The sequence below is a fragment of the Oculina patagonica genome, chromosome 1, assembly GCF_052425735.1.
Source record: "Oculina patagonica isolate OP01 chromosome 1, crgOcupat, whole genome shotgun sequence".
In the NCBI taxonomy this organism is placed as follows: domain Eukaryota; kingdom Metazoa; phylum Cnidaria; class Anthozoa; order Scleractinia; family Oculinidae; genus Oculina; species Oculina patagonica.
Genome location: NC_135758.1, coordinates 2,663,193 through 2,685,386, shown reverse-complemented (window position 1 = coordinate 2,685,386; position 22,194 = coordinate 2,663,193). Strand labels below are relative to the sequence as shown.

At 38.6% G+C, this 22,194-nt stretch overlaps 3 protein-coding genes across 3 annotated transcripts; 1 reads left to right on the top strand and 2 right to left on the bottom strand.

Moving 5' to 3' along the window:
* Positions 1-6,481: 6,481 nt before the first annotated feature.
* LOC144652770 (extracellular calcium-sensing receptor-like) lies at positions 6,482-9,162 on the bottom strand. The gene has a single exon (XM_078512821.1). It carries the CDS (start codon positions 9,160-9,162, stop codon positions 6,511-6,513), a length of 2,652 nt encoding a protein of 883 aa, XP_078368947.1. The 3' UTR covers positions 6,482-6,510.
* A 4,065-nt stretch (positions 9,163-13,227) lies between these two features.
* Positions 13,228-20,988, bottom strand: LOC144652399 (nuclear receptor subfamily 2 group F member 5-like). The gene is made up of 3 exons (XM_078512414.1): positions 20,655-20,988; positions 18,967-19,479; positions 13,228-16,085 (listed from the first exon to the last, which is right to left on the bottom strand). Exons 1-3 carry the CDS (start codon positions 20,929-20,931, stop codon positions 15,808-15,810), a joined length of 1,068 nt encoding a protein of 355 aa, XP_078368540.1. The 5' UTR covers positions 20,932-20,988; the 3' UTR covers positions 13,228-15,807.
* Positions 17,077-18,163, top strand: LOC144636089 (uncharacterized). The gene has a single exon (XM_078495236.1). The coding sequence runs from the start codon at positions 17,237-17,239 to the stop codon at positions 18,161-18,163; it is 927 nt and encodes a 308-aa protein (XP_078351362.1). The 5' UTR covers positions 17,077-17,236.
* Positions 20,989-22,194: the final 1,206 nt, after the last annotated feature.

Genomic DNA, 22,194 nt, shown 5'->3' with positions numbered 1-22,194 from the left:
GAAAATTAAAGATGTCTGGGGTAGGTTCGGCTCAAATGACACAAGATTTACGGAGGTTGTTAGTTTCAATTTGCCGATGAAATTCTAAAATCAATTTAAACACCATCGATTTGTATTTAAGACCGTAAAAGAAATCCACTTGTATGTAAACAACATGTTTAGAGGTCTTAGAAGGCGGTACAAGTCATTTTTAGCCGTAAATTTATAAATCTAGAGTCGTCATTTTGTAGCGGCTTAATGTTACTTTGTCAACAAACGCTGCTTGTTGACATTTTAATACAAACGCAAGACTATTGAAGCGTTCAAATCTAGCACAACCTATAAAGCTTTTTTACAAAACAGTTTGCAAATCATTTTGAGTGAAAATTTTTCTGAATCAACGGCACCCTTTGTAAGATTGAGTAGTCGACAAGACAGTTTGAACGAACTGGCATTACTTGCGACCACGGGTCATTACATCGCTTGTATTCATCGCACGTTCATACATCGACCACTCATGATCAAGAGGTCAAAATATCGAGGAGCTTGGCAATTTTCTACTTGAGAAGTGCTCAAGCAGGTGATCGAAATTGTATTGTTGTGGAGTAATGGCAGATTAACAAATTAATTTTTAGCAAATACATGTACATTGGAAAGCAACAAGCGAAACAGTTCGACCCCAAATTATGCAATGTATTCATTTGGCGTTAAATATAGCCCGATAAAAATAGTCACTAGTAACATACCGTCTCTAAAAGCCGTACATCCACCTCATTGCTGTACCACATTAGCCTTTTCGATCTCAAAGTTTCTGTTGTAAGCATCAAGGACAATAGTTGAGTTCGGTACTCAATATTCACCATGTTCACGTCAATAGACAGTGTTATTCAAGTCACGCAATCCGTTCGACACCGCCAGCGCAGCCCAGTATCACACGCATTTATTGTCGTCGTTGTTGGAGTTGGGGGGGGGGGGGGGGGTAAACTAAGGCTTTTCGTTAATTCGGTGTTTGCAAAATCTATTTTTAAATATTCATCCCGCAAAAAGTAGACATTTATTTACAGTTACTTTGTCTTGAACGTCAGTAACAAATCGATAACACCTCCTGGTTTCACTGAGAAGCACTGGGCACATTCTTCTTCCTTGCCTCTTACAGGGTCGTAACCAAGTATGATTCCTGATCCCCTAAATGTGGCAACATTTGATCCCTGATTCCATTCTGATCCCATCTTACAGGGTCGTAACCAGGTATGATTCCTGATCCCCTAAATGTGGCAACATTTGATCCCTGATTCCATTCTGATCCCATCTGTTTGGCTGATTCGCATCCCATAACATGCCATGACTTGTGAACCGGGATCCCGGGTCCATGATCCCGATCCCGAGGCTGTGATCCCTGATCCTATATACCGTGTTACAGCCCTGCTTTTGGTGAATTTTCATGTGATAACTTCTTTTTACTTATTTCGTTTTTAAAAGTCCGTGGTTTTTTCCTGCTTCAGGACTGGTTTTAAGTCCGGTTAGAGCAACTAAACTGAACAGTATTGCGGCAAGAGCTTGAAAAGCGAATACGCACAATGATCACGAAAGAAACGAAATTTGACTCGGCAAAGGCACAAATTATACTGTAGATCACTTTTAACCCAAAACAAGGCTGGTTTTGCAACAAAAAAGCGCACGAGCAAAGTTGAGGAACTGAGGTGAGGCTAGGCCTTTCTCGATTATGCTAGCATTTTTTTCGGCATTTTTTGGGAAAACGAGCATTTTTTTTTCGTTTTTTCTTGAAAAAGAATTGCTAGCATTTTCTGTCATTTTTCATGACTGTGATCCAGATTTCAGCACTCAGAACTCAGAAGGATAAATAATCCTAAAGTTTCACAGTTTTGATTACTTAATTTGATTGTTTTCTGTCTGTTTCGACTGTTTGTGCGTTGTGTTACTTGTGTACTTGTGTTGTGTTACTTACGTGTGTGTTGTTTTAATTTTTTTTTAAATTTAATATATTTTTTTATTTCTTATTTTTATAAACAAACAATTATTAAGTATCACCTGTTGTTGATATGAGCATATAATGTAAGAGTTCGTACGTTTTGTTTGAAATAAAACAAAGCATTTTTTGAAATTCAAGTGGCATTTTTTAAAGAAATCAGGCATTATTTTAGCATTTTTTGGGCTTTATGAGAGAATTTCTAGTAGCATTAAATGCCAGTTTTACTAGCATAATCGAGAAAGGCCTAGGTGAGGCAACGGAATCCGTGTCACTTTCCACCATTTCGTTTTTCGCTTGGAGTAATTTGGTCCGAAAAAATGGAAGTATCTTTATTCCGTTTTCGGTAGGTGGATTAATTTTTGACAGTTTTATCCTGTGCTTTCTCCATTTTTTCATATTTCCTTTTTCTGGTTCCGTTTTATCCATTATACTTTTTATCATTTTCTTTATTCCTTATTCTGTTTTCCCTTTATCAGTATTTCGTTTTTCTTTTTAATACCACTTTCCTTTATAATGTCTTCATTCCCTTTAACTTTTTTCTATTTTTCTATTATAGGGTAGTCCCCCACATACCTTTTACTGAAATCGTTATTCGTACCAATCGTCTATATATAAACAGATTTTGTAAACACCACATTTTCCAAAAGGCCTTGGTTTGGCACCTTTAATTTGGCCTGAAGTTGCGGTGGGTGCCCCAGCCCACTCAGGACCACAGGGAACCCAAACGCTGTATTAGTTATTCAAAATCTTAAAATAAAAATGTGCTTATTGGGAACGAGGTTGCTTATTTAGCTGCGTTCCTGTGTTTTTTTTTTTTTTACTGGCTTGGGGGCGATTTTAAGGTTATCGATCTGTCGCAATAACAATACGACGCGCCTCAAGTTACTAACACCATTAACCATTAACTCTCCTCGCGGGGAGTTTCGTGTTTTAATTTAATGGTCACGAGAAGAGAAGAGAGACAAGGGGTGAAACTTACTACGGGCGGTCGTACAATCTGTGACTACAGTTGATATGACCAGTCTCGCGTGTGGATATGCGCGAGGAAACACGAGCCAAGAGCGGAGTTAATTGCTAACGAGACAGCCGAGCCAAGAGGCGAGGCTGTCGATGCGGCAGAATCATAGAGCCGTGTGCGTATGAGTGTATAGGCAGAAAAAATCTTAAGTTCTGCGTAAGGGACTTTTTTTTTTACCATATTTGGGTGTAAGTAAACCCCATATTTGGGTTGTATTGTTCTTCCCAACTGGTTCCCAGTCTCTCATACCCTTGCTAGAGAGCAAATGACCAAAATGGCGTCCACGCGGCTCGCTGTTAAAATTTTCAATGTGGTCATTCATCCCTTTACCGATAAATACACCTTTAGGGAATTATAAATCGAAAGAAAATACCCTACAGAATATTCGACCGCCGAAAAAATGAACATCAAGGTCTCAAAGCGATGAAATAATCTTTCGACTTTGGAGTCTTTTGATTTACGATCGAAGAGAGCCGGACATAAAAATCAAAAGCGGACTGTTGACTTCAAATAGAGTTTTCTTGACTTATGAGAATGCTGAAGTCGGGTAAATGCTTCCTTTTAGTGTTGTTTGTGTTTATAGTAATTGTTTGACCGATGATTTATTCCAAATCAAATACCGTTTATATTTTATTTGGCACGCATTTTCGCTCCGCGTAGGAATAACATCAATACAAAGCGACGCTCACTAAAATTACTGCATGTCATACACACAAGAAAGTCAAAAGTTTTTTGTTTCTAACGGCAAATGTAATGTTAACTTGAATAAAAATTTAAAGATTTGTCAAGAGTTATCAATCTGTCAAACCCGTAGCCTGCGTAGCAGACATCTGTGTACGTTTTTTAGTGTGTTTAAGAGTGCGCGATCGCGAGAATACGCGCGCTGGAAACTACGGCGCCTGCTACGCAGGCTATCAAGCCTGTGTCATTTATGAACACCAGAGAAATAGGCACTTTTTTCGCATATTACCTAAAATACAATTTACCACATTTTGGTCATTTCAAATATAGTTCTATCAAAAACCATTCAATATCTGTTCTTATGAACAAACATGAGTATTTCGCTCGTTGGCACTTACCGATAGGTACAACTAGTAGTTAATAATAACAGTTAAAGTAAAACTTGAGACATAACTGAGGCGCGTCGTATGCGTATTGACATTGCGACACATCGCTTACCGTTTAAAACGTAAACCGCCTTCGTTTAAATTTAAATCACACCCAAACCGGTAAAAAATACACCGGACTACAGGTAAATAAGAACATTTTTATTTTAGGATGAATAACTAATACAACGTTTGGGTTTACCTGTACCAGGACACTCAAACAAGGACTGACGACAATAAATGCGTGACGCTGGGATGGCCGTATCGAACGGGTTGTGTTACTTGAACAACACTTTCTATTGACGTGAATCAAGTACTGAATGTTGTCTAATACAACTACTGTCCTTGATGCTTTCAACAGTGACTTTGAGATCGAAAAGGCTAATGTGGTACAGCAGTGAGATGGATGTACGGCTTTTAGAGATGGTATGTTACTAGTGACTTTTTTATCGGGCTATATTATACATTGCATAATTTGGGGTCGAACTGTTTCGCTTGTTGCTTTCCAATGTACATGCATTAGTTAAAAAGGAATTTGTAAATCTGCCATTGCTCCACAAAAATACCATTTTGATCACCTGCTTGAGCGCGTAGAACATTGCCAAGCTCCTCGACATTTTGACCTCTTGAACATGAGTGGTAACGTGCCATGTACACAAGCGTTGTAATGACCCGTGGTCGCAAGTAATGCCAGTTCGTTTAAACTGTCTTGTCGACTACTCAATCTTACAAAGGGTGCCGTTGATTCAGAAAACTTTTTACTCAAAATGATTTGCAAACTGTTTTAAAAGAGCTTTATATATTGTGCTAGATTTGAAAACTTCGAGATAGCCTTGCGTTTGTAATGTCAACAAGCAGCGTTTGTTGACAAAGTAACATTAAGCCGCTACAAAATGACGACTCTAGATTTATAAATTTACGGCTAAAATTACTTGTACCGCCTTCTAAGACCTCTGAACATGTTGTTTACATACAAGTGGATTTCTTTTACGGTTTAAATTACAAATCGATGGTGTTAAAATTGATTTTAGAATTTAATCGGCAAATTGAAAGTGACATCCTCCGTAAATCTTGTGTCATTTGAGCTGAACATACACCAGACATCTTTAATTTTCTCAGCAGGAAGCGTTTCGAGTTCGACCTTGAAACTTGGCATGGTGAATGTTAAATGATTATACTTTGAGGCTGTAAATTCAAATGTTCGAAAAATTCGGTACCAGGGGTATTTTTATGCCCCTATTTCGCCGCCATTTTTGGTACTCGTCAGAGCGGTTTATAAAATGGCTTGCAAAATCATATTATCAACGTATTTCTAAATTTTGACAGTTGAAGAATTTAAAGTAATGTTTGTTCCGCTTTTATGTGAAGTTTGACGGCAATTGAAGTTTCTTTGAGACTTTGCCGGGACTTCGTTCTCGCAACTTATTTTGGGCATTCGATTGAAAGGAAAACCGCACTTTGACCCCGTTTTCCAATTTTCGTAATTTTCTGAAAAATAAAAAATCGCTGGAACTTTTAAATATGATTTTTACAAATGTCTTACCAAAGGGTATCTTTGGGCCAAATATGAGCGATTAACCAAACGGGTCGCTGACGGAAAGATCTCGCTTCTTACAGGCTGCCGTTCTTTCCTCGAGAGTCAACTCACCTTCTAGGGCATTCTTATCTTCTTCGGATAATTGCGGCAAATCGATATTTTCAATGAAGTTGTCAAACAGCCCTGTTGAATTTCCAAAGGCCCGGGCCGCGTTTATTATTAGCCATTTTCACACCCAGTCTCACCGCTCGTATGTGAAAGGGATACCATTTTCGATGGGAGGTATATAAAGTGGTACCTTTTCTGTCAGAAATGGTATGTGGAAAGGTAGGAATTTGGACCTCGGTGAGGAGACTTCCCGTATTAAACATTTTTTTGAGTACCCCCCTCCCCCCCGGATTTCCCTTTAGACTTCCTCGGTTATAGAAACTGTTACTGGCGTATATGAAAACTACTTAAATTGTCAGTTTAAGCTCGCGCCTGAATAGCTGGCGATTTTGTTGGCAAAAAACGAGGCAAAAAACGAGCGGCTCAATCGCTCGTTCTGCCTTGACTTGTGCCAACGGAACCACTATCCGCAGGCTATTTATGACCTTATCATTCGCTACTCAGGTCCGGAAGAGTTTCGGTGGCCCAACCTTCTTGCATGTGCGCGCCGCCTCTTCGTTCACCTTCGAACACATAATGTACGTTTTAATTTTGCTGAGTTTCTGTCCTACTTGCAAGTGATGCATCTGGAAACTAAATAATTTGTCACAACCTCTGTCTTGGCTTGTGACAACGAAACCGCCAGCCACGTGCACAGGCTTTTTATGATCTTAATATTGATACTCAGGTCTGAAACCCCACCTGTCTCGTTCACCTTCACATAATGTACGTTTTAATTTTGCTGAGTTTCTGTCCTACTTGCAAGTGACGAGGGTAACGAATTTCTGAAAGTGTAGTTGGACACTTGATTCCGCACGGCTGCTGTGGTGTTCTGTTCTGGATGAAACAGAATCACGTATAACTTCGGAGCGAACATACATCCCAGCAGGCCATAGGAACTCACAAGTGTGGTGGCGCATGTCACGATTGTTATACTCCGATTCTCTAGGCCCGCAAAATCCACTGGGAAATAAGCTATGCTGGTTAGTAGGAGTATGTACATGGCAAAACCGATGTATCGCGCCTCGTTGAAGTTTTCTGGTAATTTTCTCGCCTTAAACGCATGGAAAGTACAAATGAGAGAAAGTAACACGAGGTAACAATTTATCGCTACATGCAGGCTGAGTCCCAGGCTAGAGCGATGTGGGCGACAGGTGAGGAAAATATATTCGCCTTGTTGTATTACGCTTGACATGTAAGGAGCGTCTAGGAGAAGCCAAAATATCAACAGACAAAATACAACAGAGTCGAGCAAAATAATCAAGGTGGCTTGCATTTTTGTTGTTAGGATGCATTGCTTCTTCTGCTGGTCGGCGAGATTTGAGTGGAATGCGCTTAATATGCGAAGGGTTTTGATCATCAGAGTGGCCACGCAAGTACCCAGTGCAGCGTAGTTGAAGCAGTACGCCAAGCGGCACACTAAAGTGGTTGGTCTCATTAAGCTCAGAAACGACTGGGCAAAGAACATTACAATAGAGATCAGCAAAATGGCGCTGAGTTCACGGCTTGAGGCTTTAACAAGCGGTGTGTCTCGATACTTTATCAAAACAAGGCAAGAAACCACTGTAAGCAATACTCCGAGCGATGTAAAACCGGTTATAATAAAACCCGTGGTATCCGTTAGTTTGATGTTGACAATAGGTAACTCTTCGCATTCCGTACGCTCCTTATTTGACCTCTCACCTTTGGGGCATTCAGAGCAGTTTTGAGTCCCAGGATATGGATTGACCGAGCCCAGCGGGCACGATGTACATTCCCAGCAACATGAGGTTGTAACTGATTGTGACGTGCCAGGAGGGCATATATGGGAACAAGCTGAAGTCGGGATACTGGAGTTGGAAAATTGTCCTCTCCATTTTATCTTATCAATCTCAATATGAAGCCTTTCTTTGGACGCCTTATTCCAAGATCCTACGATTTCTTTAAAGTCTTTTGTTATACCATTTTCGTGACGTCTCTGGAAGTTAATTACGCCATACGAAGAAGTCAGGGGGTTCCCCGACTCATCAAATTCAACCTTTCCCATCAGGCCCTCAAACGAAACGTTCCTTAAATACAAGTCGACATCTAGTGGCCGCACGGAGGGATACATGTCGGGACATCTCCCCCCTGGAAGCAATCCGTGAGGTTCTGTGCAGAAGTACATCATATGGAGAGCGTGCGCGACCGCGTAAACTGCTTCTATGACGTAAGGAAGGAAAGTATCGTACAATTTATGGACTACGTTCGAGGACAAAGTCACATTTTGTTCGCACACACTGAAGTCCTTGGAGTTCATCGTGGAGCAATTGAATTCTGTTGTCCAAAATTTATCCCACCAGTAAGAAATACGATTCCTATCCATGCCCTGTGGGGTAAGGGCCCTTAAATACGTCTCGAATTCTTTACTCCGGTAATAGAGGGGTTGTATTCCCAAGGCTCCGTCAAGGACGCTAAATACTGACCGAATATGAGTTGCTGGTTGTTCGGATGCAAGGGCATCGCTCAAAATCCAAGTACGATCCAGTAAATTCTGTTTTTCTGCTTCTTTTAGAAAACGTCTGCCATAACCGCCGAATAACCAAAGAACGACCACTTTGACTTTCGTGTGTCGTTTTAACTTGGAAACTATTATTTCAATCTTATTCATGTAGTTTAATCGCGGTATGTATTCAGAAAGAGCAATACAAAATGATTTTCTGGAGAATGATTCCTCTTCCAGTGCCGACACACCATATCTTCCGTACGAATCATCGACCGCAACTGTTCCAACATAGCTCCAATTAAAATACTCAAAAAGATCTGCCATTGCACTTGCCTGCTGCTTGTCCGAGGGCACGGTTCGGTAAAAGTGCTTGTAAAATGGCGAGCTCAATTCTTCACTGGTGGCTGCGTAACTGACAGCTGGAATTCCAGCGACTTTAAGCAAGCTTCCCACCAACACAGAGCTGCCAGAATCAGCAGGCCCGATTAGAGAGACAATCGGACTCGAATGATGCTCTGCAGTCCCGTTGTTTGCTAGTGTCAGCTTGGACTCTTGCGAGCATGCAAAATGCGGGTCAGTACCTTTGACAAAGTTGTAGGTGGTACTCATAGCAAGAGACGCACTCTCGCAATAGTCGTGAATGTCATAACCCAGTGTTATGTTTGGTAGTAAATTCGAGTCGTTGTTGATCTTCTCAATAGCATAAATCATTGCTTGTGCATGACCTAGTCCAGGAGCGTTGAAATCCCCACAGTCCTCATTGTTGATGCCTTTATAATGCAGAAAAAACAGGCCACCCAATGTGACGTTGCCTTTCTTAACGCCTGGAATGCCTGTGCTGGCAAAGTGGCTAAAATTGGCCGATATCAAGTGAGCTACAGACACCAAAATACCGACACGTAGGACCGTTAGACAGGCCATAGTTTCAACTGATACAATATTGATGAAAAGTTGTACTGTGTCTCAGCTTTTTTAGTGCAGAGGCCCCTTTATCAACATCAATCTTGAAAGTCTTCAAGGATAACTGCAAGGCAAAGCACAAACGTTATAAACCCATTTCACAGGAAACAAAACATCAGTCATACGCAAACGAATCCCTTGGTTCTTTATTAACTGATTAGGCAATATCAAAAGCCTTTGGAGCAAATATCAGCTAGAACTACCTTTAAAACAGTGTTTGTTCTCCGAACTGCAGCAAAATCGTGATATTTTTCTCCATTCATCATGCATAATATCTGACTAAAAGGTAAACTCCACGGTACAACTAAGTTAAGTAAATAAACCCGGAAGGAAAAAAACCTCCGTATTCCTTTAAATACTGACCAAATCAACGGGCCTGAAAACCCAGTGACAACTGCCAGTCCGGGATCCAACGTTGAGTCTAAGATCGTTAAAGAGGTGCTAGCTGCTACGACAATTACTAAGGAGAATGACGAGTTTGACCATGAGTGCGTTCAAAACTGACATCTTAAAAAGACCAGTCTTAACGCGGAAGACGTGGACATTGTTGGGAAATTTACCATCTACCGCAAATCAATATACAACTGAAACTCTCATGTAAATTATAAAAGCAGCGAACTATTACTAGCAACTTTTAGCTGTGAAGGCTCCTCGAAAAAATCCAATTCATTTCGTATGCAAAATAATTTTCAACATTTATGCAAATACTTCATTAGCTTCAGTTGGTATCCATCTGCAAATACGAAAATACAATTAAAGACATTGGGTGAAGAAATTAACTGACGAATTGGGAAATTTTATCGTGCGAATATAAGTTATGATTATCATGAAAGATATATTTATAAGTTTTTCTGGATATCAAATTTCTTATCGAATTTTTTTTTTAATTTGGAGGATCTTGTATATTGACAATTTGACATCTCGACATCTTAGATATGATCGTTTCGCTTTAGTTTATTTATTTACTGGATTATCTTGTTTGTAGCTAGTGAAAATCTGAAATTATAAATAAATTTCAGGTCTTAGCAACTTGGGGACGTTTTAATATTGCAGGCTCTTAAGCAGACAATATAGGCTCAACTTTATGGCCCGAAGTGTATATAAACTCTGATCGTAAAGGGACGTTCTTCATTTGACTAAACTGGTTTGCTTTCGACGTTATGAAGCATGTAGAATATTTTGCATTTAGAAGAAGGAAATACGACTGCAACATCAACAAAATACCAAGATATCTAGCCAGAAAGTTATAATCAAATTTGTCGTGAAAACAAAATTATGCGGCTAAGCGACAAGCGTGATAAAGGTGCCAATAAGGGTGAAAGTACTTCTAGCAATACATGTATAATCGTCCAACTACATGTAAGCCTTGTGATTGAAAACACCTTTCAAAGTAATCCTGGGCCCCCAATACGATCTTTTGCATCAAAAGTTTACTATTACGAAATCCAAACGATGTCTTTCCGGTTTTCTCTTAACTAAGTCCGGTATTCTCATTATTTCAGAAGAGAAAGGAAAACATTTTAGAGTAGATGTTGCGTTTTTAATATCATGAAATAAAAAAAATCGAAATTCATAACTACATAACAGAAACGACTGACTTGAAGTTAGACAACACTGGAACACGAACTGATAGAAAAACGAGCAGGGGAGAAAATATATATTTTTTAATTTTGTAACCTCGGGGAATTTAACTTCAATATATATTACATGTAAAGTCCATAACTTTTGGTACATTTTCCAGTGAGAATATAACACAAAATCAAAACTAAAACGATTATTTAGGTTTGTGTCAAAATATGATCGTGATATTCAGTCGGCTCCCCAAGCAAAAGCTTTTAACAAACAACAATCTCGATTATAATTATTTTCTGGTTTCTTTGCATTCGATATAATAGTATTTTCTACTGGGATTATTAAATACCTGCTCGTTTCTTGGTGGCTTAAAAGAGTGTTAGGGAAAATTGTTGTTGAAGATAACAGAAACCCGGAAAAATCAGCATTTGCATAAAAGTTAATTCAATAAACCTCATTTGTTTCTCTCGATTTTATCAAAAAAATGAATGTTATGGGTATCTTTTTGAATACAAAAACTACGAGTATGCCCTGAAAAATAAAACGGAATCAATCTAAAGTTTTATATTGTAATAATTTGAAGCTTAGGGCAGATTTCCCCGATTATCCACTAATGTGAAGCAAGACTGTGCATAATACAATGTAAACGTGTCTTGCGAAACACGGTGGTAAAACAATGGAAATAAAATTTTAAACTACTCCAAAAACATAGAAAAAAATTATGGCCGTTCTACTTCTTACCTTTTTTCCGTTACACTCCACTCTGCAAATTTTTTTTCCTTGGGCAAGATGACAGCGTTTGAGTCTCTTTCATTAACTAAATCTAATCTATGTCGACTAGCACTTACAGGGAAATTAATTTCACGGCAGAAACTATAAATAAATGACTTTTCACACGTTTAGATGAAACCTTGTTTGACTGAAAAGGCCGGCGAATACTACGTGATAAATAGAAATTCCAATTGTACGATAATTTTACATGCGGTAGGTTAAAAAATATAAACCTCTTTTGGAAGCACCTTTTTCAACTTCGATCGCTTATCGATCACCAATTTCATTTAACTACTGAATTTCAAATATTTGTGAAAAGTTGTCATCACTGACAGAACCCCCAGCTTATCCTATGTCTTTCAGTCTGTCATTTGTGACGGACAATCTCGTTTGTGTAAAGAAGGGCATCGAATTGGTTCAATTGTTTGCTCTTTCTTCTGCCACTCGACAAAAGAAACCCAAACACGAGTTAAAAACCGAGTATTTCATTTCCTCTTAGGTTTTGGTAATTCAGTGTTATTTAACGCAGGTGTTTTTTATCAATACTTCAAATCGTCCTAATTCTGTTGTTTAATGAGAACCGTTTTTACTGCTCGAGTACTTGATAAACGTCCTTTCAGAGTGAAAAAACTAATTGACTGACTCCAGATTAAGCTTTCTTTGCGACGTACCGCGAAAAATGTGGAGTGGGGAATGGGAGAGTCGTAGTGGGAACGAAAGAGTCTGTACGATAATAAAATGATGTGAGGCTAACGTTTTAGATAGCTTTCCACTGAAACTTGCGACACATGTTCTAAAAATGCGGCCAGAATCGACAACATTAAGAATATGTAGGTGCGAGAGAGGGAATTACTTTAATAGCATTAATGACAAATCATAAATAAAAATATGTTCGTCTTTTTCATTTAAATTATTTCTTGTAGATCGCCTTTTCTTTTTCCATGTTAGACAATTTTGTCTTCTCTACGCATAATGAAAGTATTACATTGTAGCTGCATATATCAGGCCAATTTGGAAAACACAGAACTCAGCTCCCATGTTTGGATGTCATCATAAATCCACAACAACACGTATTTTCAAGGATAACAATTCAATCGTTTATCCTCATACAAATCCTTATACATTTTAGACTGTTGCATAACTCTATGGGTAAATTAGTGCAGACGCTGATCGAGCTTGGGCTACCTGTGGTTGCTATGGTAAGGAGAAAGGCAATTTTCCTTGAAACGCAATAGCAATTCCCACCCTTATGGGCTCTGTATTGTATAATTTGATAAAAAAAAACGCGAAGATATTTAAAAGAAGTCAGTTTGAAGCAACAAGGAAGATTATGTGGAATCATTTAATAAAGTTGTCTCATTGATTCTTTATTCTATAAACTGATCTATTAGAGTATATAATAATGCATATAAAGATCTATTATTGATGTTTATAATAATGTAAACCATGTATATAATTATAATAAACTTATTTTCTTGTCAGTGTTATAATTGTTATTGATAATTTTGTAATATTCTACCTTGATTTGATAGAAGGTGGCTATCGGGCTGTTAAGGAATGTATGGGGTTTCATTTTTTTTTTTTTTTTTTTGAGGATACGGAGAAGTGATCGGCTTTCTTCCAATGAAATGTCGCCCTGTCTAATGTAGTGAATGCAATCTTACTTTTTTTTCTCCCTCCCTGTCTCCCCCCCCCCCCGTCTCCCTCCCCTTAGATTTACTTGTGGTTAGTCTAGCCCAGTCTCTAACTCCAACCCCTCTCTTTCATTTGAATTCTAATTGCGCGCGCTAACTAGTAGAACAGTTGTGATCTATAGCTTTCCATTCTGCTGTCTAAAGGAAGTTTGCCGGAGGACATCATTAAGTCCTATTAAGGTGGAAGTCTAACGATTTGCAAGTTTTGCGTCGGCTGTTATTGTACCTCAGAACAAAGCTTTAACGGGTTGAACTCTTGACTCGGTTCGTTTTGCTTGGTACAAATAACGTTGTGCTTCCTTTAGACAGCAAAGGTCTTCAACCACATCAACTAGGACTCGGAACTAGACTTAAGGGCTGATTTGAAGGCGGTCATGGCGATATTGGGCTTGAACTCTTCCTTGGCTGGAGACTTGGAAAAATTCTGTTGTAATGTCCGAGGGTATTGGTTCGCTTTTTAACGATTCTTCACATCCGGGGTATTACATTGTGAATAAGATGGAAAGGTTGCAAAGAGCGCAGCTGATGGTCGAAAGGGAATTTCTTGAAACCCTTATGTGAGTAGAATTCTCTTCATTTGATGATTATTTTGCCGTTTTGGCTCATTTAGTGATCAGCGCGTTTTGTGATTTGTCAGCGAGAAGCAATTCGATATGCGTGGTTTCCGGCCGTGAACTGACATGAAACATATCGAATTGTCTCGCTGAGTCATGAATTGTTTAGTTATCGTTTATTCCCCAATTCCTTGAAAATGAAGCGAACGTCGATGTAGAACGCCTGTTGATAGTTCATTTTAGACCATGCATGGATTTAGAAAGCTTCAGTTCAGCTCTCGCTCTAGCACTTTTTAAGTTGGTTTTTCAGTTGATGTTATTTCATGTTGTAAACAAGTTAATTAAATTGTAGAATTCATAATTTGAACAAAATGCCGTAAATGCAGTCTTCTTGGTTCGAAAAGACATAAATTAGAGTAATCAACGTTCACCTCGAGCTAAAACTATCCCTCATTCAACGTTCTCTGTTGAAATATGGCTCAGAACTATAGTGTTGTGTCAAAATTCGGAAGACACCTTTTATCAAATCAAGGTAGATTTATGTTACATAATATTTTTATTTAAAACGTAACGGTTTTTTGTCTTTTGTGGCTTTTTTGGCTTTTGATAAAACTGAGTAATTAATTATATGAAACTCCTCGCATTTAACTCATAAAAGTACCTAAACGTAGATAACAATAAAATACCTTATATCTTAGAGTTCAGTTCACTGGATATCAAACTAGTGTAATGATAAATTTCATTTTTTTTTTTTTGGTTGTGCTTTCAAATTTAAATTTCCATTTATTTTGATAAATATATCTTTAAAAAAAAATAAATTATTGTTAGGACTAACAAGGTTGCCACTAAGCGTTTACGTAAATCCCCATCAACATCCTCATCAGTACGTTACCGACGTCGTTCTCATCATCATCATCATCATCATCATCATCATCATCATCCCAACCACCACCACCACCACCACCACCAATCATCATCATCGTCATCGTCATCGTCATCGTCGTCGTCGTCGTCGTCGTCGTCGTCGTCGTCGTCGTCGTCGTCGTCACCACCACCAGCAAACCACCAAATCAAGATCGCCGTCGCCATTATAGTCTTCTTCACAGCCATTACAAAGCCCTTCAGTTTTCGTTATCGTGGCGTTCTAATTGCAATTGCCATTTTCATCATTCATCATAGTTGTTGACATGGTTATCGTCAAAGTCGTTATTTTCTGTATTTCAGTGTCATGTTTTTCATCGCTATCTTCATCGTTGCCGTCAACATCATTATTATCATTGCCTAACCATTGTCATCCTTAATATCGCGAGGTGCAAGAGTCATTTTCTCTTAAAAAATTGTTATTGATTTCAAACGTACGTATTTTTGTTTTGTCATTATAAAATATATTTTTATCTCAACAACTAATAGAAATCTATGTTAATAAAAAATGTCTTTTTCATTGTCCTATTAATCGCCACTCCTGCATGTTCTTTTAACAATACAGAAATGTTTAGTTATCTTTTTTCACCGATAACTCATCTTGAAAAACATTTGTCTACTCTTTCAAGTTTGTTGTTCACAATCCGTCTTAATCTTCCTCAAACGAGCCATCCTTGTTTATTTTTGATTTATTATTACTTCCTTGGTTCTTTTTTACCTAGTAAAACTTTATATTTTGAGGTTTTCTTTAACTTTATTTTTTTTATGCATTTAGAAATGACTTCAACTTTCTTAACAACCCCCTATAAATTCTTGTAGCTGGTTCACCTTTTAAACTTATACATTTTCAATATGTTATATTTATATATTTTACGAAAAAATAGCGTCTATTCATAAAGATTGTAAATCATATAAATCACATTAATATAAATTGGCCAGTATAGAAAATGTTTACTCTGTATGTTTGGAGCACCTTGGAAACGAAAACTTTTCCACTTGGATTTCTTCGACACTTGATTCGGTGGTGAAATTTTACCTTCCCAGTGGTGCACTTAGCCTTTGCATTCAAAAACCCCGTGTTGTAACGTTTCCGCTTAAGCCATCAAAGACCCATGAACAATCGGTGCTGACGAATTGCTGGTCAGCATCTTCTTAAGCACGTCTCCCATTGATGCGCCACGCAGCACTTCTGCGAAAAACAGCTGCTCAATGACTGCAGGCTCGACTTTTCTCAGGGAGGAGAGCATGAGAAGGAGTTTTCCAAAGCGTGTGGGCTGACTGGAGTACTGGTTTCTAATGTACTGTTCCAGAGAGCTTTGGGAGGTATCTTGAAGGATCTCGATTTGTTGGGGCTGTGTTATAGGTGAGCCGTCTGTAGAGACAAGTTATTGAACATAGTATTAAATCTTATTAACCAGAGGTATCTATTTTCCATCATATCATATGGGGCAGTTGAGTCATTTCCTACACATATGTAGGAAGGAATGCTTCCTGCGACATCCCTACACCTTTCCGAATATGAGACTATTATTTCGTTTATTTCACATTGGACAGCAAAACATGGCCTCTCTGAATTTCAATACTAAATTTTCCATCGTAACTTTTGAAAATGGCTTAACCTAAATTTGATGTCGCCTTCGTACATTACAGAGAGAGGCTCTTGGGTTACAAAAGATTGTATTGTATTTTATAAAATAACTCAGATACAATGCGCGCCCTGATTGGTCAATATAGTTGCCAAACCTATGTACTATTGTACCGGTAAAGTCCCGGTAAACAGGAGCGTAGAAAGATTTCGTACCGTAATTAATGGCCGAAATACCCGACGAAAATTTTCCGAACTTTAATTTATTGTCCGCCTACAATATAGTGTTGGCAGAAAATGCTATTAATTTGGACGAAGAATCCAAAAACGACAGTCTTGACTGTGGTTCTAGTGTCAACGCTGAAATTAGCAAGAAGAGGAGATTTGCGGAGGTTGAAAACAAAGACCTTGATGCCATCGTGGAAAATTCTCAAGCAAAACGCACAAAAGAAGCAACAAAATGGGCAGTTTCCGTTTTTACAGGTTGGTTTTAATTACGCAAATGATTCTTTCATTCACCTTTTCCCTTGCCCGTTTTCTTTCTGCAAACTGGAAGGCTCAAATAAATTTAAAATTTGCAATTTATTTAAGGTAACCATTGTTTACAAGTAGATGAAGCGGTTTAACGCTGCTAATAAAATTACCTTTAGAAAGCGACAATGCGTTTTAAATGCTAACTTTATTGCCATTTCCCGTTTTTTTATTTAGAGTGGAGTAAACAAAAGGCTCTTGGTGTAAGTCTGGCAGAAATGACAGTCCAAGAACTCGACAAAAGTCTTCGCCAATTCTACGCCGAAGCAAGAAACAAAGAAGGTGGAAATTACAGCCGCGCGACTCTTCTTTCCCTGAGAAATGGTATTGAAAGATACCTTAACACGCCGCCAATCAGTCTGGGAAAAAAATTCAACGCTGACCGTCGTTTTGTTCTCTCTAATCAAATGCTTGATGCCAAAATTAAGGAGCTCAAAAAAGAAGGCCAGCAAAATACAACCCACAAGCCAGCGATAGAAAAGGAAGACCTGCGAAAGCTCAAAACCAGTGAAGTATTTCTACTCACCAAGCCGCTGTCACTTTTGAGAAATGTCTGGTTCCACGTTTCTCTTTTTTGGTGTCGTCGTGGATTTGAAGGCCAAAGAAGTCTGAAGAAAACAAGCTTCGCGTTTCAGAGAGATGCAACAGGCAACCCTTTCGTCACCATGACGCACGACGAATCAACGAATAATCATCCGGGAGGAATTTTAGAAGTGGAGAGCTTCGAAAAGAATGGCCGAATGTACAAAACGTCGTCACCAACTGACGGTTATTCTGCCCTTGAGGTCTTTCTCACGAAGCTAAATCCAGAATGCGATTCACTGTTTCAATACCCGAAGAGAAATTGGCGTCCTTGGGATGAAGTGTGGTATGAAAATCGCCTAGTCGGAAAGAACAAACTGTCCACGCTCATGAAAGAAATCAGTGAAGAAGCAGGTCTGTCACGTATTTACACCAACCATTCAGTGAGAGCGACAGCAATAACCCTTTGGGTCAACGCTGGATTAACAGACCGAGAGATTATGGCATTATCTGGGCACCGCAATGAAACCAGCCTAAAAAGTTATCACAATCAGCCATCAGCAGAACAGCTCCGAAAGTGTAGCGACGTCTTGTCAGTGGCCCTTCGCGATAAAGAAACAGATGAATCGGTATCTGAAAGTCCAGGAGGCACATCTACAAGAAACCCGCTGCAACAACTGCCATATCCCAGCATCAACAGCATTAATTCGACGAGAATTGCTACGGCTACGGCAACGACTACCTCGACCGCCTACAGCAACTTGTTCAATTCGTGTTCAATTGGAAATGTAAATATCACTTTTCAAAAATGAGCTTAACTGTTTTCTCTTAGTTTAAAGTTTTTAAAGACAGTCTTGCAGTGTTTCTACAAGGCATTGATCTTTTTCAGCCACATTTTACGACTTTTATCGGTCTTTCGATTCAGTAATTCATTCATTTCGCTAAACGTGGAACAGCTCTAACTTTTGATTAAAATAGATCGGGTTTTGTGATTGGTTGTCTTGGTTGTCTCGCGTCATTCGATGACTTTGAAGAGAATAAAGATTTTGATTAACTTTCAAAATTAATGTGTCATCTTTATGCGTGTGTTTCCTTGTAGTCACGATAGACACCTTTCTGGCTTTACTGGCGAATAGCCACTTGGGATGTTGGGAGAACACTTGAAAAGCTTGTAATCCCTCGCCTGCGGCTCGGGATTTACAAGCTTTTCTCGTTTCTCCCAACATCCCGCGTGGCTTTATTACGCCAGTAAAGCCCTAGAAAGTGTGTCTATTGCATAAGTATTGTATTGTATTGTATTGTATTGTATTGTATTGTATCGTATCGTATCGTATCGTATCGTATCGTATCGTATCGTATCGTATCGTACCGTACCGTATCGTACCGTATCGTATCGTACCGTATCGTACCGTACCGTATCGTATCGTATCGCATCGTAAAGTATCGTATCGTGTCCTGTCGTATCGCAACGTATTGCATTGTATCGTTTGGGATTGTGTGGGACAAATACATAAAAAAAAAAAAAAAAACTATTTTCTATGGCATGTATAAAACGTTAGGAACAAAACGTGTCTCCCTTAAATGAATTTAAACGATTATGTACTTTTGATCTTACCTGTTCGAAACAAGACAATGCACTTGATGTGAAAATGCTCTGTCATATCCATTCCAAGCGAGCGAACTTTCTCCACCTGGTCCTGAAACAACCGCGCATGCTCCATCCGCTTAAGGATATTTTCCATGGAAACCTGCCTGGCTTGCATGTTAGCTGTGGCGTATAGCTGCTGAAGGTACATGTGAATCGGACTGCGGGCGCTCTCCAACAGATACAAGTCACTCCAGGCCATTTTCAGCAGCGTGATTTGGTCGCTTTCCACCAAATTGTTAAAGGTCGGCAACTTTCGAGCCCAGTCCACGACCGAGAAGAGAACGTGTGCTGCCAGCTCATAGACGACTTCAGAGGTTCCCTGGGATTGTGAGAACATTCCCATGTGAATGTTTCCCGGATTAGACAGTGCTGGCTGAAGAAATGTGAACGGTAGGAGGCCTTGTGCGTAGAATCCAGTAGGATCACCGAAGTATGGAAAAGAGAAACCCGGGAATGCTGGAAGTTTCGTTGTTTGAACGGCTGTAAAATATTCAGTATTGGGGGATTATTAGTGATGGCTATGTTTTTTAGGTGAGCGCAAATTATGGCCCAAGATCTAAATCTCATAAAGAAATAAACTTGTAAGTGAAAACTAACAGTTTTTGTTATTATTTTCGCTAATATTGCTTTTAATTTTAGTGGCATGCTTGCATGGAAAGTAGGCTAAGCTTAACCCTTGCAATAATTTCACATTGATTTTTTACCATAAAGATTGATTTTCTTAAATTTAATCCACTTTGAATATACCTTCATCACGTGTATAACTACAGGAAAAAATAAAATAAAGGAAAAAATACGGATTAATATATAACTTAATTTCCCTTGACCTCTTAGGTTAATTATTGTTTTAAAAAAACTAGATTTTGCAGTGATCAATCTTTCTATACTGTTCTAAATTTATTTATTAATGTCTATGAAAAGTATTGAAAAGAAAAAGATTTAATGCAAGGATGTGAAAATTTAAATGAATTAAAATCGTATTCTCGATGTGAGAACAAAGCGCGAATTTTAGCCGTTAATAGCTTCAAAGAACTTGCCGTAATTGTAATTTATTTTTGAATTGTATAAATGAAGCAAAACTAAACAAAACTTCCGCCGACTTCAAGATAAGCTTTAATTTGCCTTTTAGTGCCTTTTCAGCGATAAGGCTTAAGAGAAACTTCTCTAAAATGGTACCCGTCATGTATAGAGACTTTCAAAATATGCACTATCAGCGAATGGCTCATTTAAATCGAATGTTATTTTAAATTTGAAAAGCCTTTTTTTCTCTCAGTTACCGGCACTGATAATTTGTAATAATGTTTAAATCGAATTAATTGTTCCAACGTAATTAATTGAACACAAAACCCTCAAAATAGACTTAATTTTTTGTTGTGATGTTTTGATTAAATGAAAGTACTGGTTAAGATATGTGTAAATACGGTCTCCGGGTAGTTTTACAGTTCCTCTATTGAAGAAGCCATGCAGTTAAACTGTTAATTCATCAATGAAATGGTGTGTGCCTAAATAGTCCATAAAGGAAATCATTTAAAAAACCAACTAGCTTATCGTAAGAAGAGGGATTTCGTCAGCCCGTTTTTCAAAACAAAAATATTGTGTGAAACGTATAGAAGACTCATTAAAATATTTAAAAAAACATTTTTGAATGCTGTTACCTTCTTTTTTCATTCCAGTGCTGAGGCATTTCTGAAATCGACAAGACGGGCAGCGACTTCGGTTATCTCTGTCGACGGTGCAGTTATTATTTCCTCTACACGTGTATGAAGTACTGTTTCGAACCGTTCGCTTGAAGAAACTTTTACATCCTTCGCATGTGCTGACTCCGTAGTGTTTCCCGGTCGATTTATCCCCGCAGACAGCGCAGTCCAGCTTGTCCTCCGTCTTAATTTTCGGAAGATTCGTAGCGATCGTAGAATCAGTACACGCCGTCATTTTATGTTCAGCTGATAAAACGACCGTATAGGCATGCACTAAGGTTTAGTTTGAAAGCCGGGCCGTGTGAATAGCTAGCTGTATTCAATTTTCCTTGATTATTTATTCAACAATGGCCCGGTCAGGCCACAAGCTCGGCGAATGTCAAATATTTATTGTGAAAGGTCGCCAAGGTTGTCACATGATAATAAGGCTAGATCTAGTACCTGCTGCTCTACCCGTAACCCCTTTTAGAGTTCAGAAACTTTATGAATGGGTTTGCTTGCCTTGAAGTTAGAGTACCAGAAAAGGGCAATTTTGGCCATTCTTCTAATGTGTATCAGAATCTTCTTACGAAACAAAGCTTCGATTTCAAAAGACTTTCATATCAAACAAACATTCCTTTCTTGTTTTTAATATTTATTTTAGGCTGAGAGTTGCTCTTGACGTAGACTAAATACAACCTTCTTTTCTGTGTTAATTTGTTTAGGCTTCTCTGACCTTTTTAATATTTAAGCAGTGCGCTGCAACGCAAAGAAAAGGTGCTACAAAGCGTAGTGACTTGCGGCCAGTGTGAATAATAAATAAGTCGAGTTGTGGAAACTATGAGAAAGAATAAAATAATTCTATCTGTTTATAAGCGTCAAATATGCGATCCAGAAAGATACGTTTGCCTTGGACTTTAGACTAGAAGAGTAAAGGAATTTAAGTCTACAAAAGATGATAGACTTATATGGAGTATTTACAGATAGCCAGGGCGACCTTTGTGACCAGGGGGTGGCAATGTGTCAAATATTTATTTGTCATTTTTTTAGTTCTCTGTGCGTTTCACAGTCCGAGGAACATAAACAATCGAAGTCATAGCGAGAAAGATGAAAAAGATCAAACAAACCAAAAATCATAAGGGTTAAAACGTGTAACGCGCGTTAACAGCGTTTGAATATTCACTTTTGCCAAGTACCATATTTAGTAACACGAAGAGTTTGTTCGCGAATGGTTAGTGACACAATAAAAAAAAAAAACACAAACCCAAATATTTACCCAACACGGAAGAGTTAAATTCAATACGCAACAACATTTTCAGTGTTTCGGTGGATTACTTGAATTCCGACCGAAGCGCCACAAATTTCGTACAGAAAACTAAAGAATATCATTAAAGTGTATCAAGTGAACTTCTCCAGACTACTTTAAAGATGATGAAACAGGAGAATTTAACCAAATTTAACTTAATTCGACCAAGCTTGTTCAAAAACAAGTTCACGCCATCGAGCGCGACCTAGCGCG